Genomic DNA, 27,403 nt, shown 5'->3' with positions numbered 1-27,403 from the left:
TTTATTATGTTATTTAAATGAAATTAAAAATTTATAAATAAAGTATGGAAGAAAATTTTGTTTAGCAAATTTATCAAGTAAAGTAGTATGAATCATCTAAATGAATCCAAATAATTTTATTCCACTAAATGAATAGAATAAAAGAAATTTATAAGTATTTTACAAAGTTTTTTTTATAAAAAAGCATGTCATGATAAAAGAATAAATACTACAAAAATGAAATCATAAAATATAAAAATAGAAAAAATTATTGATTCTATTTTTCTTCTTTCTACACGCGAAATGATGTAATTATGAGGGTTTGTATTGTTTTAAAGGGAGACTTTAATTAAATTTCGATTGTAATCTTAGATATTTAAATATTTAATTGATTTGTTTACAATTGATTTTTTTTAGTGGTTTTTGTAAATTTTTAAAGTTATAACCTAAAAAATAGAAATCAAAAACTTAATAAAGAAATTAGAAGATTTACTTAAAATATGAAAGAAATTTAGCAAACAAATTAATTTCTGTAAATTTATAAATTCTTATGATTTTTTTAGTGTATTTTTAACATATTTTATATTAATTTAAAATGTTTTTCGAGTTTTAAAAAACCAAATCTTTTGAATAAACACTTAAAACTTTCTAAAATTTATATGTTAAAGTTTATGAATATAGGATAACAATTTTTGAAGTTTATCAGATTTTTTTAAAATGTTTTACATTTAAACAGCTTACAACATATTTTAGAGATCATTTATATTTGGATAAACTAAGAGGATTTAAGTTAATTTATGCATTTACCTACTATTTATTTTTATTTTATATTATTTTTAACATTTTCATTTAAAAAGGAGATTAAATCCTTATACTGCCTGTCAGAAATCATAGATTTGACTTTACTAATTTACCCACCTTAGAAGATCTATTCAATCGAATTTCATAAAATCGTTGCGATATTTGAAACTTAGCTTAAAATTAACATAAATTACAATTAAAATATTATATATAAAGTTACATATGAAATAATTTCATTCAGTCTATTCATCTTATAGCATCATATTCTACCATTATTCCACATACAATAAGCGTTTATATTATTTTAAAATAAGGATTTTTGTATATTATTATTTGCTAATTTAAATACTATCAAACTTTTCTTTACTGAATTAAAATGACTCAAATTATATTTTTCGTCATTTAATTTTAATTGATGTCAGCTTTTTTTTCTAAAAAATACAAAAAGTAAATTTTTCTCTCAAAATATTTCCAAATTTATTTTTTTTAAATTTTAAATTTTATCAATTTTAAAATTTAAAGTAGAATTTACATAAAGTTAGTGAGTTTTTAGTTAATCTTTTTTAGTGTTTAATAGACAATATTCAATATTAATTATTTTATTTGAAAATATCATTTGTGTTTAAATTTTTATCGTTCAAATTCACAATAAAGTTATAATACTAAATTTAAGCCTCATTGATAAAAAAGTTAAAATGGATGAATATTTAGAAAATACAAATCTTGAAGAGTTGGAATAAGAATGTTTCATGGAAGACTACTAACATGAAGATGTAGTTGAGCAGGAAAATCATTAAGTTGATGCAAATGATATATATGAAAATTAGCAAATGAATGATGAAAGTTAACTAAATTAAGATGTAAAAATAAGTTAGCAAAAAGAACAGGCTGTTGAAATGATTGAAGAGTAATAATAAAATAATCAAGATAAATTTAAACAATTTTAAGACTGTATGGCACATATAACAGAGTTAAATTTTAAAAGAAACTACTAAAATTTAACTGAATAAAGCTCATCTAATAATGTAGTAGCAGAAGAATTGGACATTAAAGAGTCTTTGAAATTGTAAATGGAGTATTATTTTTGCGATACAAATTTGACACATGATTCGTATTTAAGAGGAATAATTTCCAAAAGCCCAAAAAATTGTGTTGATATTAAGGTATTTCTAAAATTCAATAAAATATAATAGATTTTAAAGCAGATTCAAGATAAACAAATAGTCTCTACTTATGGCATCGAAAATCAATCATAAAAGAAAAATCATAAAAACTATAAAAATTAGAATGCTACCTTTTCAAAGAAAGATCTTATTCATTTAATAAGAGACTCCTTAAAGGAGAGTAAAATTTTAAAGGTAAAAATGGACAGTTTGAAGGTTAAAAGAAGGTTTCCTTTTAACTTAGAGCAAGCTCTAAAAAATTCTAAATAGCGTACACTATATATAGACTTTTTACCTCCTAAATGTTCTAAATAGACATTAGTTTCTATTTTTGGAAATTTTAGAATAATTAATATTAATTTGCCACTCTAAAAGAATTCTTAGTTATGTTAGGGATTTGCTTTTATTGAGTTTTTTTCGGAAGAAGAAGCTAATTAAGCTCTTATTACAAAGAATAGTTCTATTCCAAAAGAGCTCATTCTACTTACAGAGAAAAAAATAGGACAAGGTTCAATAAGAATCATCACATATAAGAAATGGTAAGAAGAAAAGTAATCATTTAAGGAGCTAAGCAAAAACCAGAATGAATAAAAAAATAAAAATATGAACTAAAGCAGAAAAGCAAGTGATGAATTTGTATCTATTGATGTTGAAATTAAACAAAACTGCTTAATTAAAATTATAAATATACCTTAGGGTACATTAAAAGCAGAAGTCGTTTTAGCAGTTAGACATCTTGGATATGAATTTTACTGTGACTATATAGACGAAAATAGTAATTAAATAAATAGCAATAAAATTAGTTTAAGCACTTAGCAGCAAAACACAGCATAGTGCAGTAATATCCAGATAGAAAATAATTTAATTTAATAAGATTAACATCCATAATTAAATGATTTATTAAAAGAAGGCCAAGCTATGATTAGATTCTAAAATAGTGATGAATAAAGATTAGCAATATAAAAGTTACTAAACCATAATAATAATAAATTATAGATAGAGATAAGAGGATAAATTTGTGATGTTATTAGTACAATACCTGAAGATGAAGAGAAAAATTATTGGAATTACATAAAATTTAAAAAAAATGAATTTAGAAAATTCTTCTTCATGAAAAAATAGTAAAAGAAATAAAATATTACTCAAAATTATAACAAATGATGTAGCCTAAAAGATTTATTTTTTTCAAATGATTTCTTTTAACAAAAATATCTTTAAATTAAAAAAAATAAATCTATATTCTAAAATTATTTCAATTCAAAGTATTCAAAATAATTTCTTAATAATATTTGTTTTAAATAAATAATTAAAATGTTTGCTTAAATTTAAAATTTAGTTAAAATGATGATTGATTTTTAGCTAAATTAAGAATTTAAATATACAAAAGATTCTCTTTAATTATTTTAACTTATATTAAGTACATTTTTAGAAAATTTAAAAATAAGACCAATTTTTAAAAAAAATATATTTTTTATCAGCTGATATGAATTAATGAGAGTGAACAGTATTTTATAAAAACTGTATCATTATTAGTATTTATTATACTCTTTTTTATCTTTTTGTTTTGTAAATATTAATTAAAATAATTGAATTTCGAAATTTAATTAAAAATAAATGATGATTTTTAGCTTAATTTATTACAATATTTTATAAAAATTGTATCAGACATAGATTAGTATTTTGTATTCAAAATTAAATTCTTTTCTAACTTTTTGTTTTGTAAATTTTACATTACAGTGAGTGCCTGCCTTATTTGCGATTATTAAAGATCGAATAACTATAAAACCAATTTTTAATCTATTAGGGTATACTTCTTAAGATTAATGATAATAAATATATTACAGTCTTATTTTTATATAGTGGTAAATTAAGATTAAAAAATAGTATAAAAAAATAGTACAAATAAATTATGATAGTAATTGTCTTTATAATCTTATTTTGTAAATTTTATCTAGTGCAATTTTTCATTAATAACAATATTTTATCATCAATTAATAGATCAGGTTGTTGAAATTGTATGTCTTTAGCTACCTTAAAATAAGATTTTTCTTTAACTTTTTGATTCTTGCAAAATAGATTTCCAATTTTTCGAAAATGAATACATTATGATTAGCAATTTAAGAGAAGGCTTCCTTTTGAATGTTGAGAAAAGCGCTTTATAAAATCTAAAATAAGAAGATAAATATCTACTTCATTGCTAATTGAAGTAAAAATTATATTATTGAGTTTTAAAATAATTAAGCTACTAAAAATGTAAGTAAAAAAATTCATAATCTCTTTGTTTAATAGAATTTAGGCAAAATTTTCTTATTCAGAAGATTTATCTTATCAAGATAGAATCTAGTAAAAGACTTAAATGATTTTATATAAGAATATGAGTATTTCTTTCATACTATAATCTTAAGGAAGCGAAATACGACATGTATATTTTAAATTATAAATTGGAAATAAATTGGATATTTAAAATATCAGCTAGGTATTTCTAATTGATGTGTAATTTTTTTTATTTCATATAAAATAACCTTTTTATTTGATGTTCAATCATTTTATTAAAAAGTATCAAGAAACCAAAGTTCAGTAGGAGAAAAATAAATTCTTTCATTTTAGATTTTGAATAAAGATAATTTAAAAAATGCAACTAATATATAAATTAATCTGAATATATATGCTCTAAAAAATTTCAAATTTAGATTTATGCAAATTAATTGATAAACAATTAAAAGTAAGATTTATAAAGTCTTTCAAAAAGTTTTTTAATCATTTTTTTAATTAGGAAATCTCGTTTACTTGGATCATGCCTAGTTGGATAATATTTAGATAGTAATTCAATTTGTTAAAATTGTGATTCATCATGCTATTCATGTGATTAATCACCTACAAAATGTACAGGATGTTAAATTGGTTATTATCTTTAAAACAATAATTGCTTTTAATGCTAACCCTCATGCTAAACATGTGATTAATAATTTATTTGCTCCTCATGTAAAGATGGATATTTCCTTGATCCCACTTATTTAATATGTATGTCCTGCAGTCATACTTGCAAAACATGCAGTGGAAATTCTTAAAAATGCTTATCTTGTAATGATGGATTCTACATGGATAATACTTAAGCTACTCCCACTTGTTTGGGATGTTAAAATGATTGTAAGACTTGCAATAGCTCCCCAACTAGCTGTACAAGTTGTTTTGATGGTTATTTTCTTAATGCAGCAAACAATTTATGTTAACCATGCGATTAGAAATGCCTTTTATGTTCTAATACTTCTACAAATTGTAATTCTTGTATAGATGGATATTATGTATTAAATAACACTTGCTAAATATGTGATAAACCTTGTAAAACATGTTAAAATTTATCAACAAAGTGTACAAGCTGTTATAATAATTATTCTCTTGACAGCACCTAATTTAAATGCAATTTATGCTCAAATTTATGCAAAACATGCGATGGCTTAACCGGACTATGCACTAGCTGTTTAGATGGCTACTCACTTATATCTGGTCAATGCTAATTATGCTAATTTCCATGCTCAACATGTGCATCTGGAAATGTAAATCTATGTTTATCTTGCTCTGGCAATTATTATTTAGACACAATTTTAAATATATGTAGTATTTGCAGCAATAATTGTGTAAGCTGTGTAAGTTAATCAAATTGTTCTAAATGTCAAAATGGATATATACTTGATGCTAATAATTAATGTATTGCATGCAGCTAAACTTGCAAAACTTGCAGCAACCAATTTAACCAATGCTTAAGCTGCTTTGATGGATATTATTTTGATAATTTGAACAAAGTATGCTCGCCTTGCATACCCGGATGCAAATAATGCAATAATTTGACTTCTTGTAATGTAGGATAATGTTTTGATCCTTATTTCTATGATACTACTTCGTAAACTTGCTTATAATGCAGTCCTTAATGTTTGAGTTGTACTGGAAATAATAATTGTACAACTTGTGAAGATGGTTATGTTCTAATCTCAGGATCATGTGTATAATGTGATTAGGATTGTCGAAAATGTTCATAATCGACTGATAATTGCACAGATTGCTATTAAAATTTTAAATTAGTATAATTTTTTAGGAGCTATTGTTATTAAAAATATAGTTGCTCTTGTTCTCTTACAAAAGGAGTTTGTAATAGTTATAGTTATAATGATTGTGTATGTATGTAAGGATACTATAAAGTCTCATCAAATGCATGTAATAAATGCATATAGCATTGTTAAGATTGTACAGACGGATCTACCTGCACAAATTGCTTCCCCCCGTATGTAAAAACTAATTTAAATACTTGTGTTTTGAATAAGTGCGATTCAACTTAATATTTTGATGGAAGCTAATGTTAATTTTGTCCTCCTGGATGTTTAACATGTACTTCTAATTAAATATGCACTAGTTGTATTAAAAGCTATTATTTGTAAACATAAGCTAATGGGAATATATAATGCTTACCTTGCAAATATCCATGTGATACATGTGATAATGAAACAAGCTGTATTAGTTGTTTACCTAATTTTATTTTGTCTAATTCAAAATCATGCTAAAATTTATAAAATTGTAAATCGACTGACTCTAACTCAAAATGTTCTACTTGTATTGATAAGTTTTATCTAGACTCAACATGCTAGCCATGTGGAATACTTTGCTAAACTTGCAATAATTCGAATTCTTGTTTAACTTGTATTCCAGGATATTATTTAGATTCATAAAATTAATGCCAGCCTTGTAATTTCAATTGCTTAACCTGCTTAGATTAAAATGCTTGCACTTCATGCTTTGATTAAGGAATTTCTAGAGATGTTCCACCTTAATGTTTATGCAAAAGTGGCTATTTTTAATTAGGTAAAATACAAATCTTTCTTCTTAATTAAATTATAAAAAATATTTTCAATAAATTAGTATTTACTTTATTCACATATTTACTTATTTATTAATTATTTTTTGGTGCTTAGGGAGTTAGAATAAATGTTCACAATGTGACCCAACATGTTAACAATGTTCAAATTTATCAACTAATTGCTCTGCTTGTGATGCAAGTAAATTTAGGATTTTAATACCAGGAGGATAATGTATATGTTAGCAAGGTTATTATGAAATATTTCAACCTTATAGATAATGCTTAGCATGTGATCCTACTTGTTTAGAATGTTATGGATCTGGTCCTTAAAGATGCTTAAGTTGCAAATCAGGCTTCTATTTAAATCCTCTCTATACTTCGTGCTAATGCTAATAAGGATAATTTTTAAATTCGAACGGAGTATGTTAAAGTTGTTAAGTAGGTTGCATTTTATGCTAAAATTAAAGTTAATGTTTATAATGTGGTTTAAACATGTAAATTTCATAAGATAAAACAACATGCTCTTGCTTAAAAGGATATTATCAAAATCAAGGTGTTTGCTAATAGTGTGATGTTGCTTTTTGTGAAGATTGTTCTGCAAATAAATCTCAGTGCTTAAAATGCTTTTCTGGAACACTTTAATCTTCTATTATATCAAAGTGTGAATGCTCTAGCAGTTCAAGCAATTAGTTTATTTCAAATTTAATGAGCTGCTCTTTATGTCATTTTTCTTGTGCTACATGTGATGGATTTGAAGCTCATAACTGTATTACTTGTCTTTCAAGCAGAAAATATAATTCTGTAACTTCAACTTGTGAATGCAAGGATGGTACTTACGAAGATGACGCTTCTTAAAATTGCTTTAAATGTCATTATTCATGTTTCAAATGCAATGGCCCTTTTGAATCTGATTGCATAGAGTGTCCATAAAGCTCTACTACATTTAGGTAAATATCAGCAAATAGATAGCCATAAGATATTTCTTTTAGGTGCACTTGTGCTCCAGGATATTTTGATGTTACTTAATAGCAAATATGTTAAAAATGTAGTTATTAATGTTTAACTTGTATAGGGTTTGCTTCAAATTGTTAAAGTTGTTAGGTTACAATGAATAGAGTTTTGAGCTCAATTAATACGTGCATTTGTAGTAGCGGATACTTTGATGATGGTTTTAATTTTTAATGCCAAAAATGTCATTATACTTGTAAAAAGTGTATTAATGGTACTAAATCTGGTTGTATAGAGTGTCCTGATAACTCATTTAGATATAGCTCATATAAAACTTTAACTGTTGATAATTCTTTTGAGTGCTTGTGCAACGAAAGATATTATGACGATGGTATTAATCCTGTATGTTAGAAATGCCACTACAGCTGTAAAAATTGTATTGGACCAAAAAATACTGATTGCATACAATGTGATCAAGTTATAGTATATTAAAGAATGTTTATTGCAAATATATCTTCACCAATTTCTTCAACTGGAATTTGCTAATGCGTTGATGGGTATTTTGATGATCTGACAAATATTTTGTGTTAGAAATGCCCCTATCAATGCAAAACTTGTGATATTCAAAAATGCTTGACCTGTGATATAACTAGGTAATAAATTTCTTTTAGTTTTTTATTTATTTGTTTGTTTGTTTATTAATAAATTAATTTTTTAATATGTATTTTATTTTATTACAGAGATTTGGTTGGAATGACGTGCTAGTGTAAGAAAGGATACCTAGAAGTAGGAAACTAGGCATGTGATTCTTGTAGTCCTTTGTGTTCAGAATGCAGTTAAACAAGATACAAATGTACAGCTTGTAATACTGCAATTACTTTTAGATAATTAAATTAACAGAACTCTTGTCTTTGCTAAGAAGGTTATTTTGATGCCAGTAAATATGATTCAAAGACTAGAATACCTATATTAGAAATACCAAATTGCCTGAAATGCAAAAAAAACTGTAAGAGTTGTGGTCCTGAAAATCCTAACATATGTTTATCTTGTTATTCTAATTACAACTATGTGTTGAATCCAGAAGTAATTAATCAGTTTTTAACAGAAATAATTTTAAAAAATATTTTTTGATTCGCTAAAAAATAGGATTTATGCGTTTGCATGTTTGGATTTGAAGAAAACAATAGTATTTGTGAGGAAAAATTTTTAGTAAACAATTCATACATAGATGAGAGTAAATTAGATGCAATCAAAAGCATCATTTAAACTTTACTCAGGATTATCAAAGTACTATCATGGATTCATTTATTAATGAATTAACCTTTCTAAAGTTTGTTAGGGTTTAGACTTAATCTCATGTTAATTTATCTGAACTTTTGTAGTGTTAAAGTAAGCAAAATAATACAAAATGTCACAGAGTTGCAAGAAATTGAAGATCCTTTTTCTATCTTTAATTTTATGAACTTCATTAGCCCAAGCTATGAAGAAGTTAATAAAAGGAATCTACTGAATAAAAGAATTTTCTTACAAAATAAACCTACAAGCTTTTTATAAAATGGGCAGGGATACTTTTTTTTATTTATATTGGTCCTCTTCATATATTTGATATTAAAATTAACGGTTTTGAGAAAATCTGTTTTGATCTCATCTAAAATTTATCGAAAGCAAAAGTGGAGATATTAAATATATTAGATTGATCATAATATCATTTTTCCATTATTTATGACTCTTTTGCAGGTTTTAATGATAAAGATATTTTTCTTCAGCTTGGTAGATATATTGACAACTTAGAGTTTTTCATATCCAGGTTCAGCTATATCTTTGATTGCCTTAATTATTTATGGAATAGCTTACATATCTTGCATAGTATTTTTATATTTAATTAATAAAAATGAGGAGAACAAGTTAAAAAAATTTTTTGAATATGACCTAAACCCGAACTCTGCAAACTTCTTCTTTTTACAATTTTCTATTGATATATTGATTTGTGCTTATTATGTAGTTTAATCGACAGATTTTAAATAGCAAACTATAATTATAATTCTTGGATATTTCGCACTTGGGTTTTTCGCCTTAATCTAAAAACCTTTTAAGCATTATTGGGAAAATTACCTTGAATTTATTTATTATGCAGGTCTCTCAACTGTAGTTATCCTTTTTTAGTAAGTAGGATAGCTAACATTGACATAATTGATGAATGATAATCAATAGAAGCAATTTAATACCTCCTCTTTTTATCTTGATTATTCTTTGATTGTGGCACTAATTATTAGTATAGCATGCATAACAATAAAGTTATCCAAAGGAATAATTAGAATTATGATTTTTATCAAAAAAATAAGAGAGTTTAATTAGAGTGATACTGCTCTATGGGAAGTAGAAATTTTAGAAACTGAAAAAATTATTACCTAGCACAGAAAATCACTCCTAATAACTGATTAATAGTAAATAAACAAAAATATTTTAAAAGAAATTATGAATTCAGATCTTAACAGAAAAGAAACAAATTCTACTCAACATATGTAAACGATCACTCTAACTCCTCGAACTCCTGGTAAAAGATATCACCTATGAACTGATAAATTAATAAATAATAAAATATTAAAAAAATAAAAATTAATAACAAAATAATTTGAAAGTATTCTTGATTCTTTGTATATTATTATTATAAAAAATAAAATCTAATTTTATTAAATTTTATAAAAAATAATTTAAATTACATATTTTTTTAAGATAAAATCAATATATTTTAAATATATGATGAGCTAAAATAGTAAAAAAATTTTTAAATATATAAAATGAATTAATCTTAACAATCAAAATTTCATGAATTTAATACCATTTCGATTTTAAATAGAAAAAAACAAAACTATTTTTGATTTTTTTTAATATCACGTTTAATTATCATTTTTTGATAATCATATATTTTAAGTGAGTGCTTAAGTTATTTGGGAGTCTTAGAATTTTAGGTGGGAAAAATCTATTAGATAGTTTTCAAGAAATTTTATTCACTTTAAAATAGAAATCTTTTATTTATATACTATAAATTCTAATAATTCTTTTACCCCTCTTAATATAATTTAAATTCTTGTAAATATAGCAAAAAGTTTCCTTTGTCCAATCATTTGTTTTTAATGGATCAGTACTCAAAAAAGATAAAATGAATTATTTTTTTTTTAATATTTAAAATTTCATTAACTAATTCTTTAAATTTTCTTTTTTGTATTTAATATTTAGATAATTATTTAAATATTTTAATAATCAATAATAAAATTAGGAGAATTTGATTTTTTATTTTTTAATTTTTGGAAAATAATCAACATAAAATATAAAGATACAAAATATTAATTTTTATTTAAATTTGTTTTTTAATAGTTAGTTTTATGTATATTAATTATAATTTTTTTAAGTTTTTAATTCGTTTGGATAGTTAATTATTTTAATAATCAAATAGGAAGAGTTTATGTTTGAATCTTTAATTAAGGTTGTTAATTATTGATTAAATAATTGTTTTAAGTCATGAGATATTGTTATTAATAATATTTTTTAATAAACTAATTTTTTTACCATTTTTATAGCATTCTATTTAGAAGTTAATTAGAATTCAATTTGATCAGATTTTAAGATTTTAAAGGAATTATACGTTATTTTAGAGCATATGGTTTAGTAGCTTTACATTAATTTTGTTTTACTTTTTTTATGAAATGGAACTAGTTTGATAAAGAATATCTTTTTGTTTTTAAATATGTTCCTTTAATATTTTCATAGTTTCAGGAGATAATTTTTCCTAAATAATTTCAACAATTTTATGTATTTTTTCTTTTTTGTTTTCTATTAATTTCAAATTTTCATTTATTTTATTTTTTAACTCTAATTATTCAGATCTTTTCCTTTATTTTTTCATCTCTCTTATGATCATTTCTTGAGAATTAGAAATGGTCTCTGGAGAGCCTAATAATTTCTAAGAATCATCTGATAAATCGCTTGCTTTTCTACTTATTTCTGCTGATGTTTCTTATTCCTATTTTTGTTATGTATTTTAATTGTTGTAATTGTTTAAAACTACAGTAGCATTAGAGCAAATAGAAGAAGTAGAATCATCGTGAGAATCCTCTTCAACTTCCATTTCTTTAATAATATCTTATTTTAGTTCTTAATAGCATGTATTATCAGTATTTGGTTTGACTTTTTTTTCAGTTGCTTCTTTATCATTTTCAAGAGTATGATTCAAGCTTGATGCTGATCTCTTACCTAACAATCCTTATTCTTCAGTTTAGATTTTAGGCTTTTAAGATATTTCATTAGCTTATTAACTCACTTAGGGTTTTTATTATAAATGCTATTCATTTATAATGTTAGAAAATACACTTGAAGTTGAATTTAAGAGAGGATTTTTAAGTTAGATTAATTATTTACAGACTTGAGCGTTGCTTAAATTGTCTACAGTCTATGATTTTTGAGTCTCTACTTAATCTACTAATTTATTCTAAGAAATTTTATTTTACTATTCTCTTTTTTATGCTTCTTCAGGAGGACTTTAAAGCTTAATTTATTGTTACTTCTATAAACATGCTTTTACGTTCAAAGTTGGTTTAAATGTATGGTCAAGAAGAGTTTTGTTTTCGGGTAATTTTGCTTCGGTCTAAGGTTTCTAAGGAGAGTTTAAATTGAGTTTAATTTCTGGCATTTTAGCTTGAATTCCAGGAGCTGCTAATAATCCATTTTTATTTGCAGTTAATGTTGGAGTTTATGCTTCAGATCTTTGTTTTTCGTCAATTGAGCTTGAAGTTCTTCTGATTAATGACTTGGATTGATTTTATTACTTCTAAATGAGGCTTCTGTTAGTAAGGTCTATTTTAGGCATTTAGTGTTCTTTTTGGTCCTTCGGGATTGAGTTCTGTACTTCTTATTATCTTTTTTCAGGAGCAGCATGTATATTAATAGCAGTTGAATTTTATTCAATATCATTCTAAGGTTCATTTCTATATTATTAGTTAACACATAGATGAGTTTAATATATAAAAGAGTATCTAGATTGATAGATGATAGTAATGACGACGATGCCATAGTTAATTTTATACTTGTGGCATTTTCTCATTTATTAATTTTTGGACAGTCAATAAAATATCAATCTTAATAACAAATCGAAAGCTAGTTCTTAGTTATTAATTCTTAATTTTTATTGTAATTTATTTATTTTTTTTTTAAATTTATAATAAAAAATTTTGTATTTTCTTTACAAAATTTTACAAATTAATTTTAATTTTTTCTTCATTTTTAATCTTTTTTTTTTTAATTTTAGAAATCTGATTAATCCAATAATGATGCGTTGCTTTTTTTTGCTTGCTTATATGATTGGTAAATTAGAAAGATAGGAAACTAAAGTGTCCTTTACTAATTTGAATTTCAATACCACTAATTTATTAATATCACAGAGTGATATTAAAAGAAAATAGACTTAACAGCACTAATGAATTACTTGCTAGAAACTTTCATTTTTATTTTCCTTTAAAATATTTATAGCAGAGTTATGGCGATTTCTGTTTTTAATCTTCTCCTATCTTTCCGTTTGGCTAAGCTGAAGTGTACTAAAATAAAGAACTTAATTTTGCTTTTAGACTTTGTTGCTTTAGGTAATGTTCTCAAATTTTTGTTAAACTATTAATTTTATAAAAAAAACTTTAGTTAATTTGTTTGAATAAATTAAATTACAAAATTAATTTTTTGCTGGCTAATCAATTAAATTTTTCTTAGCAATAGATAGATAGATTGATAATTGATAGATAGATAGCAGACTCGTTTAACTTTACACTAAAATTGAATACAGAGTCTTTAATTAATAATTTTCTGACTTCAGATACTAATCCAATTAATTTTCTAGACATTCTTTATAAGAAAATCAAAATAAATTGGAAGAAATAAATGAAATAGAAAATCATTTTTGTTTTTCAGAGGAGATATTTAGTTTTCTAACTTAGCTGGATTTGATTCAAAAAGGAAAGAGGATTTTTCAAGAATTTGTGTGTTTTAGGAAAATGCCATATTTCTGTCTATTTTATACTTAGCAAGAATAGTAGTGCGTCAATCTGGTTTTCTTTTTCTTTCCCAAAAGTGGAAATTAAATAGTAGTGGTAGGTTTCATTTAAAATTAACAATTTTATAAGTATTTAGTTCATGTCAAATTTAGCTTGAATGAATTAAATACCCACATCGTTTCTTATTGGCAATTTTTTTGTTTAAGGATAGAAAGTTGTTGCTTCATCCTTAAATTCAGCAAAATAAACATCATTATATTTGAAAGAAGATCAGAAATCTATTAGAAGTTTAGCTTTTACAAAAGTAGATGGTAGCAATAGCATTAAATTAATGGGGTTTTTAAATGGTTTCTTAAATAAGATTTGTATCAAACTTTGGTGTATTTATTTGAGATAGAAAGTATTGGTTGTAAGGTATGGATGCATGCATATTTAAGAATTTATGTATGTATTAATTAATGAATGAGATTGATTTGTGGAATTTGAATTTAGATTTCTTTTTGAAATCTACTAAGATTGAGAATCACTTGAGAAAAATGCAATTAAAATTTAAGAATCGCAATTAACTCAAATAATTTCCATTCTTCAAGCTGTCCTTTAATATAAATAGAAATTTAGTATAAATAAATTTAAATGTTACCTTTTTGGTATTATTTTTGATAGCAATCCCAACCCTAAAGTATTCTTTTTTTGTTCATTATTAGAAGCACCAGTGTTAGCTTGGTTAGGAATAAATTCTTTACCATTCTTTTTCAAATTTAATGATCTTACTCCTGTTGTTTCATTCTTAACTTAGTTGTTATTATTGTTGTTAGAGTTTTAAATTAAGTCGCTAGATTTTTTGTTACTAGAGTTAATTATTTTGTTCATTTTCAGTAACTATTTAAAGAGAGAAGAGTTTCTGATTAAGTTTTTCTTGCTTTTTTCTTTAACTTTTTGTTTGTTTTTTGTTTATAATTATTATCAATAATTTAATATCAATCAAGGCATTTAGTTAAACATTAAACTAATAAGAAAAAAATCAAACAATATTTTTTTATTCACCTTTTTTACATAAAAAACATGAATGATCTAATTATAATCATACTAACTTTTTACATTAAGCTAAGCTTCTCATTCATTAACTATGTCATTCATAAATCACAAATATTGTATAAATTTTCAACTAGCTTCAAGTTAATTTAACTCATCCATGAATTATTGTTGAAAAATAAATTAATTTATCATATACTTTAAGACTATATTTAAGATTATGAAGGATATTATAGAATAAATTTATATAAAAAAATTTACTTAAAAATTACTTAATATTTTTTGTAGAAAATAATTCAAAATAAGAAAAGCACAAATACTTTCAAAGCTTTTATGCTTTTTTAATTTTATAGATAAAGTTAAATGATGAATTTATTGTCTAGAATACATTATGATATTAAAATTACACTCTAATAATTCGTTTAATTTATAAAATAGACACATTTGTTTTTTCTTTATAATTGAAAAATTGAAAAATTATAAAATTTAATATAAAAATGAGCAATGCGCATAAAATAATTTAAACAGGTAGCAGTGCTTTATTGAAAAAAATCAATAGTGCAAGCTTAAAATAAACATTTTTTAGAATTTATCTTAGAACTAGCACCTAAAAATAAGAAAGTAGCTAGTTAAAAATAAAAATGTTTTGATGATGTACGGAAATGAGAAACAAGCTAAATATGAATTCTTAACTTGTAATCCTATTCTGAATTAATTTAGCAATTTTAGGCGGTACATTAAACATGAAGGTATTAATGTATGAATAAAAACTGCATTTATAATTTTTTTTAAAGTGTTTTTGCTAATATTTTTATGGATTAGAAAGATTGGTTTTTTGCCAATTTTATTTAATTTTGAATGAATCAAATTGTTTTTATTTTAATTAAATTATTAATTAGAAATGAAAAGCTTGATGAAGGAATAAATATAAATGATAAATAAACAATTAATTTTATATCTTAATTTTGTATTCCTTATAAAAAATAATTTATCTTTTAGCAAACAAAATATGAACTAAAACAACAATTACAACAATAATATAAATATTAAATTAAAGGTCTCTATGGATGGATAGAAGGAGGCATTTGTTAATTTAAAACGACTTAATTTACAATTTATATAAAAAATTTAAACTAAAATTAGATAGATAGATTCATTTAAGAAACTAACTAAATGTATTTCTTCAGTAGTGGCCTATTTAAATTAAATAAATTAGTCAACAATCTTTTAAATAAATTTCAATCTTACTTGTTACTTTCATTGTATCTGGAAAAGATTAAACACCAGGTGCATATTAATTAAATTCAGGGTTATTTAGATTACCCAATATTTGGTTATTTAAATAGTTATTTTGAGGATATTAAAGATTGTTGCTTTGATTCATAAAATTATTACCTCCTTAAAACTATTATTATTACTGAAGCTGCTATTAAGTTAGCATATTCAAGCTAGCTTTATTATTTATTTAAGACTATACTTACTCATAGTAGTTCCAATTAAGGATATATACAACCATCAATAAAAGCTTTAGAATTAAAAGTAATGTTTGTTTTTATTAATATATTTTATGGTATTTTTTTTAATTTACTTTGTACAAAAATAGAAGTATCGTTAGTAAATCGACAAAGTATTTCATACCATTATCTGGGAAATCTCCACTAAACCAATCCTTAACATTTAACAAATAATTATTTAATAGAATTTATAAGCATCAAAATAATAAAGTAATAAATTACCTTAGTGAAATTAATTATCCATCCTAAATCAAATACCACAAAGGAAATAAAAACAGCAATAGTAAAATATTTATACACCTATCCTGTAAACTCTTCTTTTATCTGGTAATCGCAGTAGTAAAATATAATAAGAAGCTAAAAATCATTAAAAATATTTAATTTGTAGTTCCACTCAAATTTAATTTTTACATCAAAAAACATTGGTCTTGCAAAAGAAATCAATAAAACCATAATTAAATAACCTATTGTTGCGTTATATGCTATCTTCTTATAGTCTTAGCTTGCAGGATTAAGTAATCCATTTGAAGCATAATCTTTTTTTTAAATATTAAATTAATCATTAAAACATTTAAATAACTTAAAAAATTCAAATTAAATTTTCCTTAAATCCTAAAAACTAAATTTAATATTAAAATAAAATCTATTTAATTAGGAATTAAATGATTGATTGATTGATTGATTCTATTTATTTTATAAAAAATAAATTTTAAGAAATATTAAATTAATCATTAAAACATTTAAATAACTTAAAAAATTCAAATTAAATTTTCCTTAAATCCTAAAAACTAAATTTAATATTAAAATAAAATCTATTTAATTCTATTTAATTAGGAATTAAATGATTGATTGATTCTATTTATTTTATTATTTAGTTAGTATAAAAAATTCAAAGATTAGGAATTAAATTTTACTATTTTTTAATTAATTTACCAATAAAAAAATATTTTTTCTTTTAATTGCTTAATTATTTATTATAATTTTAACTAAAAAAAAATATTTTATTTATTTTTATAGTTTTTAAAGGCAGTTGCTTTGTTTTCAAATAAACCTGTTTTTAGTTGTTCATTTATTTTTGAATATTATTACAGCTAAACTTTGAAAAATATTATTATGTTAGACATTTTCAAATAAAAGATGTTGGAACTAAATGAGTTCTTAAAATAACTTAAAATCTATTAATTGAAAAATTAACTATTTAATAGTCTGCTCACGGTTTTTCTAACTCTTTAAAATTAGTCTTATTAGAAATATTTCAAACTAAGTATGATTATTATAATTAGTAGTTATATAAAAATTGAATTTACTTCTATCAGGATTTAGTTGATTCATTTCTGGTAAACTAGCTTTATATGAAGTATTGCGTTGTGCACCTTAATATTAATTGACTTACATTTAACCTTCATCAAATGGATTTGTATTAGATGGAATACCTTAGTATGTATTTTAATTTAATTAATTTCTATTATAAGCTTGCAATTGTTAAAAAGGTTCATATAATGTCAATAAATCTCTTTAGTAATCTTCTAAATCTTGGCTTTAAGCAGCTGCATACTCTTCCCATTAGTTTACAACTCCTTCTAAGTATTTAACTTTTGAGTGAATCCATTGCATTTTTACTTTTAAGAATCCTATATTAATACCATTTTCCTTTTAAAGTTGCAGCTCAATATCAAACATCTACTAATTCTTTAAGTCTGATATATTTAATTATGCAAACCCTATCACATTATTGCTTATATTGTCTATAAGACTAAACACTATATTTTCATCTCCGGTCTCAATTTAGCTTTTAATTTAAAGAATATCTTCAGTTTAATAATAATAATAATAATAGTAATAATAAACTGTGTAAATTTTCTAAAATCATAAAAAAAACGAATTTGTTTATTTTTTATTCACTAACTGAATTTAGTGGTTGAAAAAAAAGATTTATTTATTCAAGGTATTTTATTTCAAACTTAACATTGAATAATTCATATTTTTTTATAAATGCTTAAATAAAGTAATAAAAAATATGCCCAATTATAATTATTTTTTTGCTAATTAAAAAAACTTTTTTTCATATTAGTCTGTTTGTTTTGTGATTGAAAGGTTTTAATTTATTATTTTTAATTTCTAGAGTGCATATTAGTTATTTTATGATGGCTTGAATAAAAATTGGGTAATGATTTATTGTATATAATCAGATCAATTTTATCATTTCTGAAAGATTTAAAATTTTGTTGCAATTTTAATAGTATTACAAGCTATTTGAGTAATTGAATTGAGGGAAGAGTGAAGTAGCTGGATCAGTTTTCCTTTCATTTTAGCCGCAATTAATCAAAACAAATGTCTAACAATCTGAATTTAATTCTTAGCTTTGTATTATAGCACTAATGACATTAAAGTTAAATACTGAATCTTCTGAAATACCATGATCATTAATTTTTTCCTTTGTCTTGATAATTTAAATTTTATTCTTAGTTTCTCTTGCTTATCTCTAATAATTTTGAAGGTACTCCTTTGATTATTCTATCTTTTATATTAAAACTCTCTCTGCATTAAGATATACTCTAATAAATTCATCTATTGTAATTGGATGGTCTTTTTTATAAGTAATTTGATCAAAGAGCTATTCTAAGATGTATCTATCAAATGTTTAGTCATTCTATTAATAAAAATAATTAAATATTTACATTATTAATATAACACTTTTTTAATGTTCAACCAAATTAGCTATTTAATAACAGACAATATTAGTTTAAAAATGTTTTATTTATTACTAATTTTTTATCCATCGCAAATTCTATATCTGTTCGAGACAGAGGCTTATTATGGGCAATATCTATCTATGCAAATTCATTTCTCAAAATTAATTGCTTTTGAGTATCAACGGGATTTAAATCCATATTCCTATAATATTTCTAAAATCAGAATTTATTTCCTTTCAAAATTTGAATTAATAATAAATAATTGTTTGATTGTTTATTTATTTATTTCTTAACTTTTTTATTTTACTTAGTCATTACAAAATCAAATAAATACATACCTAAATAAAGCTAATTAATTATTTTGTTTTACTATTTATGATGCATACAGAAATTTTATTTAGATATTCATAATTAATCTTGTTTTCAATAACAAAAGTAAATATCTTTTCCAATCAGTGCGTTTCTACTTGATTTTACAAATACATATATAGATTTCCAATCAAACTTTCATAAATGAAATTTAAAATAATATTTATTTACTTAAAAATTATTCGTTTATTCTCAAAAATCGCTATTAGTTAATACATTTTTAAAAAATATTTTCCATCCACAAAATTTTAAAACCTATTTTGAATTTTCAAGCCAAAATAATAAACAAACATCTTCAAAAATTAAACTCAGAATTAAACCACTAATTTGAAAATTAAAAAAATTTGATTTTTTATCTGTTAAAAGTAATTTTTTTTTTTCAAAAGAAAATAATTATCTAAAATATTTTTAAATCCTATCTTATTTCATAATTTTGAAATTTATTTTTTGATATTTAAATTAATTCGTTAATTATTATTAAATTGTAAAATTTAAGAAAACTAACTTTTTTTTGAAAGTTTAATTAAACAAAATATTATTAAGACTTTACTAATTTGAATTTTAATCATAAAAATACTATTTAAACAACATTAAAAGTTCAAAATTAATTTTAATATAAATTTAAGCTAATTAATAAAAAAAAATTGCATATTTTAATACCTTAGAATTTATACTTGCATTTAAATTTGTAATTATTTTTTCAAGACAAATCATTTTTTGATTTTATTAAAATGTTAAAAAAATTTCATTGCAATATATTTCATAAATTTTAATTTTAATGAGTTAAATAATAATAAAAATATTTAAAAAATTATAATAAATATTTAAATACTTATAAAAAATAACAGATAAATGTAAGATATAAATAAATATATGATTTAATTTATCAACCACAAGTTAAAGTGTATGAGCAGCCTTCTTCGGGAAATAAAGGATTTATGATGCAATTATAGATGCAGATTGTGCTTGGGCACAAATCACAAGGAACAAATCCTGGAAGTTAGAGTATAGTCTTTTCTGATTTAAGATTATTACTTCCTTTTTAAGAGATAAAGAAAGTACCAGAAAGCAAACCAATAATGATAAAAGAAACAATTACAATAGCTTTAGTTTAGCTCATTTTATTTTCTCTGTTTGTTATTTATTTATTATTATATAATTATTTATAATTTATATCAAAAGCAGCTTTTAAAAGAGCTTGGCTGCTTTAAAGTATTGCTAAAATATATTTAATTAATTCTGTTAATTTTTCATGAAAGAATTAAAAATAATTATTTATTTTTTAATTTCTTTTATAAAATCAATCTCAATACTTTTACAAACATAATTGATAAAAAATAAAATAATATACTTTTCATCATATAATTTAGTTTTAATTCTCAACTATTTTTCTAAAATATTATTCAAAATATTAAGCTTTATAAAATCAATACAAAAGAATAATTATCAACACATTTATAAATCATTCATTTTAAACTTTAGCATTGAATTATTTATAAATAAAATTTATTATTGAAATAAATTTGGCTTTATTATTAAGCACTGTGGTAAGAGTCTTTCTTAATTAAAAATTTAGTAATCTAAAACGGAATTTGAAAATATTTAAATTAAAATTATGGTAAAAAACACTTTTTGCAAATAGTAACTCAAAAATTAATCTATTGACATCATATTCATTTCACTTTTTATTTATCATAAATTCTTAATATTTTTATTATAAAATAAATTTATTATTATATTTTTTAATAATAGTAATTATTTTAGAGCATTACTATTTTCCATTTGGGCTTTAAAATTATTAATAAAAAAAATTAGATAGATTTTTTACTTGGTTTCAATCTTTTTTTTGATATTTATGTATACAAAACTTATAAATGAAATTAAAATGAAATGGGATTTAGTTTGATATTTATAACATTTTAAACTTTATTATTAAATATTTTATAAATAGCATTTTCAGAATTGGTTTGACACAGAAATCATTATTAAAGACTTTCTGAATAACCATTATTTTAAGCACCAATAATTTTATACTATCCTTCTCCTATCTCATATCCACTCTGAATTCCAAACAAATTATTTTCTTCTTGCTTTATTTGTGGGTTGGTAAATGAATAGATATTCATAGGCTTATATAATTATGGCTTAAAAGAACACTCATCTAATTCTCTTTATACTAATTATTCCTTTATTTTGTGTAGTTTATCTTGCTTTTACTAATAATAAACAATCACTTTAATAAATATCTAAAGGATTTTCAATTTAAATTATTTACTTGTTGTAGAGTCATACCATGATTGTAAACTCCTTCAAATTTTTCATAACTTCTCTTGCGAGCTAACTTCTATGACTTTGAATTAATTATTGGCTTGTAATCGTGAATTTCGTATTTAGATTTCTTTTCATCCCATTTTTCTTTATAATTGTAGAAGAAATCATCCTTTTAAGCTATTGTCAAGTTCTGTAAAATAAAATAACATAATACATTTTTATTTGTTTATTTAAATATTAATTTAAATTTACTGAAATCAGCTTCATTGAACACTCATAGAATTATTCAAAGTTTAATGTGAAGCCACACTACTCCATTTCAACAAAAAGTGGTTCAATAACTCTAAATACTTTATCAGGAAGATTCTAGATATCTATACTTTACTGAGAAATTAATCCATCACCATCACTGTCAAGCTATTAGAATATCTAAAATAAGGTATTCTTTTTGAGGTTCTCTACTATTTAATTCGACTTTTCTGATGACAATGTTTACATTCTTATTTATTTTTCTTATTCTGCTTTTATTAAATTTTCTTATTTGATCTTTTTTTCTTCTTTCTTGCTGTACAAGTATTCATGAACTGGTAAGTTGTTGATATTACGCTGAGACATAAATTTAAAATTAATGTTTAATTAAGTTTATTTTTTGAATTTGCTTACATGAGCAGGAGGACGCCCTATTTAAGGTTAAAATGTTGAAATGTCTTCTTGCTATTATTCTAATTGCTATTTAATTTTTAATCTTATATTTTTAAAAATTATTAATTTCATTCCTTCTTTTTTAATTATTTACTCTTAAATCTTCTTTTCCTTTTCGGTTGCTGACTTCATCATTCTATCAACAAAAGGAATTTGTTCCTAAACTTTAGGAGGACGAGTAATTTATGGATGGAATGTGCATTCACTGTAGGCTCTATATTAAATGTAAAATTAAGAATTTATGAATAAGCTTGTTAAATTACTATCTCTCTTCTTATCTCTGATTTCTTTTGATATACTCTTTATGCAACTTATCAAATTTTCCTTCATATGGATAATCTTTTTATTCTCTCTTTTTCATTTCATAGAGGTATGTGCTCCTAATTAATAGAAATCGAAAGATTAATTTTAATAACTACAAATTAGAATTTTACATAGGCTCAACTTCTGGCTTGAAAGTACATTCTTGCAATTGCTAACTTTCTCTTTCACTCTTTTTGATATCTTTCTTTTCCTTATACAACTAGCCTTGTTTGATTAGAGCATCTTCAGTTTTATCATATTACTCTGAGCGTTTATTTAGCTTTATAAAAATTCATTATTTAAAATCATAATTTATAAACATTAATTACAGCAATTCTCACAGAATTTGGATTTAACTCAGGCTTAAAGGAAAGCTCTTTTAATTATTCTTCCCTTTTTTGCAAATACTCCTAATTACTCTTATTTTTATTTCTTTTTAATTCTTCTCCTTTAAGATAAAGATAAACACCTATTTCTACTTCGTTATCTCCAATGACTCTTTTAGTTGAGCGATATGTGCTATTCAAATGTTAACTTTATTCTAATTGCTTTTTTTACTCTATTCTTTATTTCTTTTTGCTTGCCTTTTTATTTTTATAAGATGAGAATTTAATCATTGAATATTCTTTCTATAGTTACCTCTCCGTATAATCTATCAAATATCGATTCTTTTTGGTTTGGATGGATGACTTTATTATCTTCATTCTAATCATCATTTGCAGAATGTCTATTAATTTATTTTTTTATTAATTAAAATGTATCACTCAAGATTTTTATATGAATTAATTATAAAAAAAGTTATTGAATATATATCTATTAAATAGTGTTGCGTCAGTAAAATAAGGTTGTGATTAATAGAATACATTTCGTGATTAAATCCACTAAATAAGATATTATACTTGATTCTTAAATTTAAAAATTTTATTTAAAACAAAAACAAATTATTTTTCTTACTGATTCATTAATTGCTAGTTATGATAGATATTGTTATTTTGAATATCTTCGCCATTTGAAGCTATTCCAGGATATGATTGAGCTTCTTGCATGAGTTTTTATTATATGGGTGTTTAATCATCATTACTGATTTCTACGTTAGGGTTGCTGCTTTAGCTTTTATAGTAGTTTTAGCGAATAGATTGTTACTGAGGACTTTAAATCTAAACTGAAGCATAATTATCTTATGCAGAATAGTATTAAGGCGATTAACCTCTAAGATATTAAGTAGAATGATAAAGTTAATGCTATCTTTCAGTAATTACTATTTGCTTGTTTACTTCAATATTTTTTGCTAGGATCTCCATAGCTTCTTTAGTTAAACCATGCTTTTGACAAAAAGCCTCTGCCTTACGAACTGGATCATCGTACTCGTAAACATGCAAAATATCACAGTTCCCTTCACCTAAATCAATAGTCATAACTAGTAAATGGTCTTTAGCTGGGGATTCTCCATTCATACTCTAATTCTAGCTATTTGTATTATTGAATGTGCTATTTTTGCTATTTGCTAAACCTGACATTAACTTTTAATGAGACTAAGTCTATTATATCAAGTTTTTAGATTCGCTTAAAGTTCTTTAAGATTGCTATTTAATGTCTTACGACTTAATAAATTGGCCAGAAGCAGGCATCAAATCTTATGACACAACAGGCTCAGTTAAATAAAGTTTTTCTTGTTAAGCTTACATTTTTTAAGCAACACGATTTTATTGTTGTTGTTTTAATTTCTCTAAAATTTTCTAGTGGATGGAATTCAGTGGAGCACCTGACTATCCGCTATACCCTTCAGAAATTTATTCTGGATTATGCTATGGGTTTAAAACTTTCATGATATTTAAATAAAAGCTGCTAAATATTTTTTATTTTGTAAATTACAAATTTTATATAGATTTTATTATTTTCAATATTATTTATTTATTTATATTTTGATAGCTAAAAAGCATCGTAAATTTATTAATTTATTATTTCATTAAGATTATTTAGCTGACTGAATCAATAAACTCTATGGATGGAAAATTTACAATGTATGTAATACATACATACTTTCATAAATACAATCAATTCAAAACATAAATTTTTAATGCTTTTATTTTCATAGGTTTTATTTTTTATTTTTATTAACAAGGATTTAAATAAAAAATTTATTGAATACCAAAAATTTTTTGAATATATTTTTTTAGTTATACATTTTGTCAAATAATAAATAGCAAGTAGATAACTTCTATAACAAAACTAAAAATCTTAAATAACATATTTGCTCCATAAAAGATGATAATTTGCATATAAATTGTAAAAATTAATTTATAAAATTGTTTAGTTTTTTAACTTTTAAACCTAGTAAATAAAAATATAAATATATAAATGAACTGACTATACATAATCTAGAGACTTTTATAAAATTAAATAAATTTGGTTTAAAAATAAAAATTCTAACTAAGGTATTTATATAGATATCACAAGCAAGGATTAATTACAGAAAATTGATCTTAATTAATAACTTTCATTTAAAATTTACATTTTTAATCAAAATTTTACAGTTTTTCTTACAATTTTTGATTGAAAAATTACACTCAAATATATTAGTCAACTTTTTCGTTATTTTCAATAGCGAGACGCATCCTGCTCATACCGCACTCTTCTATTAATTTTTATCCCAGTTGGATATTTTCTTGGACTTCGTCAGAGAGACTGTTAAGTAAAAGGAGGACAAGATCACTTTCAAAATTTCTCAAATTAGGAACGGAAAATGAATTTAGAAGCTAAGCAACAGATTCATATGCAGTTTTACGTACTTCATTAATTTTATCATTAATGACCTTATTGTAGCTAGCATTTACATGCTCATACAAACAACCAGCACCTTCACACAATAAGAAAGTAGTTAAAGCCTTTATAATAAAAAAATTATTAATTCTATTTCCTGATTTAATATGTAATTTTACTTAAATTGTCACTTTACGAACTTTTGAGTGCTAATGTTCAAAGTTTTTAGCTAAGGATTTAGCTATTTAAAGACCATGATGTCCTATATATTATTTTAATTGCTTGGAACACTCTTCGACTAAAGTTGCACCTGTTTTTTTAACTTCTGGATATTAGTCTTATAATAAACGAGAAACAGCTACTGCAAAATCTCCTACAATAGGTACGAAATGCTATGAAAATAATTTGACTAATTCTATCATATTTTGAGTTATTAAAAGTCTGATTTCTTCACCTTTTTTATTGCAAAACTTAAATTAGATATTTGATTCATTCATTAATATAATTTTACTTTATTCTGCATATGGAATAGTGTTTACTCTTGAGCAAAGCTTCTATAAAATCTATTAAGTAACTTCTTTATCAACTAAATCTACGCTTTCCTTTGATCTAATGCAAAATCTATTAATTTTAATAAAAGATTTCAACTTTTTTCATTTTCATGAATGATTTAAAAGCAAAAACTTTTGAAAATTAGATATTACTATTAAATTATGTTTTATGCAAGTTCTCTATTCTTTTCAATCTAGTCATCGATTGTTCTAAGTAAATTTTTTAAAACATTTATCTAAAAGAATTAAAGTAATTCTCTTGTTGGAGTAGAAGCTGCAAATGTCTATTTAAGAATAGTTGTTAAACCTTTCTTACGAAGATTTCTATCCTTTTTTCATAATAAAATAAATAAATGATCAAATATTCTCTTTCGTTCATCATCAAAGATCTTTAACTTACATCATCAACAAGACAATTAATGTCTCTTTAATAATTCTTAACTAATTCTTCGTAAGCTGCTGATTGTTCGATTTCCATGATTTGAAGCTGAAGCTAATACTTTAATTTTTACTACAATATACTTTCTTAAATTTACAAATAGAAAATTTGCTAATTATTAAATTTTTGCTCTACTTAAGATATTAATTAAATCTTAAATCTATAAATCTTTAAAATTTTAAATTCTCATTTATTAAAAATTGCAATTTTTTTTTTATAAAATTAAAATATCTGATAAATTACAAAAAAAAATATTTGTTTTTTATTAAAAATAATTAGTTATTAATTTTATGATTTAAATTAAAAATGTTTAATAAATAAAAAAAGTAACTGATGTTCTTTAAAAATTATATTTTATTAAATTTTAATTTATTCTACTTTTAATTTTTATTTTAAAAACATAAAATCTATAAAAATATTTTTTAAAAAGGATAAAAACAAAAAAAAATAAAATTAATCCAAATGATTAAAATTAGGTTAAAGCAAAGCAATTTAAAATGTTATTTTACATAATAAATAAATAATTGATTCATAAAATTTGTAAACTATTATCATAGTGAGTGAGTTAATATTATAATTTCAATTGTTGTTTTAAGAATACTTTGAAATTTTTTCAAAATAATAGTTTCTTGAAAGCAATTAAAAAAGAATGAAAAAAATTTAAATTAAATATAAAGAAAATTAAAATATTTATACTTAATAACAGAGAGAAGTATACATCCAATAAAGAAATCAATCTTAAGATTTCAAATTTTATAATTAAATGAGAATTATAAATATTTTAATATTGTAAATAGTCCTTTATAAAACTTTATGAAAATATAAACTCAATTATTTATTAAAAATGTTAATCTGTTTATAATTATTTTTAATAGGTTAGATGTATCTTTAAATTTATAAGCTTTTAGGTAAAATGAATAGGTAGAAAATCAGGTTAAATTATATTTAATTTATCGATGTGAAAAAAGATAGATAAATATATACTTAATGTGCTAAA

At 22.8% G+C, this 27,403-nt stretch overlaps 6 protein-coding genes across 6 annotated transcripts; 2 read left to right on the top strand and 4 right to left on the bottom strand. All coding sequences in view use genetic code 6, as the record gives it.

Annotated features, from left to right (window-relative positions):
• Window positions 1-1,475: 1,475 nt before the first annotated feature.
• On the top strand, window positions 1,476-3,104 carry TTHERM_000318539 (telomerase associated protein p65; the record flags this gene model as incomplete). Its single annotated transcript, XM_012798942.1, has 1 exon — window positions 1,476-3,104. One exon carries the CDS (start codon window positions 1,476-1,478, stop codon window positions 3,102-3,104), a length of 1,629 nt encoding a protein of 542 aa, XP_012654396.1.
• Window positions 3,105-4,966: 1,862 nt separating this feature from the next.
• TTHERM_00318530 (LA domain protein) lies at window positions 4,967-10,311 on the top strand (the record flags this gene model as incomplete). Its single annotated transcript, XM_001021435.2, has 4 exons — window positions 4,967-6,794; window positions 6,905-8,390; window positions 8,478-8,820; window positions 8,884-10,311. The coding sequence occupies 4 exons, from the start codon at window positions 4,967-4,969 to the stop codon at window positions 10,309-10,311; spliced, it is 5,085 nt and encodes a 1,694-aa protein (XP_001021435.2).
• Window positions 10,312-11,350: 1,039 nt separating this feature from the next.
• On the bottom strand, window positions 11,351-14,735 carry TTHERM_00317526 (hypothetical protein; the record flags this gene model as incomplete). Its single annotated transcript, XM_001470885.2, has 2 exons — window positions 14,413-14,735; window positions 11,351-12,719 (listed from the first exon to the last, which is right to left on the bottom strand). The coding sequence occupies exons 1-2, from the start codon at window positions 14,640-14,642 to the stop codon at window positions 11,351-11,353; spliced, it is 1,599 nt and encodes a 532-aa protein (XP_001470935.2). The 5' UTR covers window positions 14,643-14,735.
• A 1,252-nt stretch (window positions 14,736-15,987) lies between these two features.
• Window positions 15,988-19,209, bottom strand: TTHERM_00317510 (transmembrane protein, putative; the record flags this gene model as incomplete). Its single annotated transcript, XM_001021432.2, has 8 exons — window positions 15,988-15,998; window positions 16,053-16,329; window positions 16,393-16,473; window positions 16,541-16,675; window positions 16,730-16,854; window positions 17,626-18,107; window positions 18,565-18,968; window positions 19,084-19,209. The coding sequence occupies 8 exons, from the start codon at window positions 19,207-19,209 to the stop codon at window positions 15,988-15,990; spliced, it is 1,641 nt and encodes a 546-aa protein (XP_001021432.2).
• A 2,150-nt stretch (window positions 19,210-21,359) lies between these two features.
• On the bottom strand, window positions 21,360-24,593 carry TTHERM_00317490 (hypothetical protein; the record flags this gene model as incomplete). Its single annotated transcript, XM_001021430.2, has 10 exons — window positions 23,611-24,593; window positions 23,296-23,383; window positions 22,986-23,240; window positions 22,788-22,936; window positions 22,617-22,733; window positions 22,448-22,567; window positions 22,315-22,396; window positions 21,904-22,257; window positions 21,656-21,841; window positions 21,360-21,596 (listed from the first exon to the last, which is right to left on the bottom strand). Exons 1-10 carry the CDS (start codon window positions 24,480-24,482, stop codon window positions 21,360-21,362), a joined length of 2,460 nt encoding a protein of 819 aa, XP_001021430.2. The 5' UTR covers window positions 24,483-24,593.
• Window positions 24,594-25,223: 630 nt separating this feature from the next.
• Window positions 25,224-26,445, bottom strand: TTHERM_00317480 (hypothetical protein; the record flags this gene model as incomplete). The annotated part of the gene is made up of 5 exons (XM_001021429.3): window positions 25,224-25,541; window positions 25,596-25,870; window positions 25,928-26,037; window positions 26,121-26,296; window positions 26,368-26,445. The coding sequence occupies 5 exons, from the start codon at window positions 26,443-26,445 to the stop codon at window positions 25,224-25,226; spliced, it is 957 nt and encodes a 318-aa protein (XP_001021429.2).
• Between the last annotated feature and the right edge of the window lie 958 nt (window positions 26,446-27,403).

This window comes from Tetrahymena thermophila (assembly GCF_000189635.1).
Source record: "Tetrahymena thermophila SB210 genomic scaffold scf_8254548, whole genome shotgun sequence".
Taxonomy (NCBI): Eukaryota; Ciliophora; class Oligohymenophorea; order Hymenostomatida; family Tetrahymenidae; genus Tetrahymena; species Tetrahymena thermophila.
The sequence above is the reverse complement of the archived record's forward strand: the minus strand, read 5'-3'. Positions and strand labels throughout refer to the sequence as shown.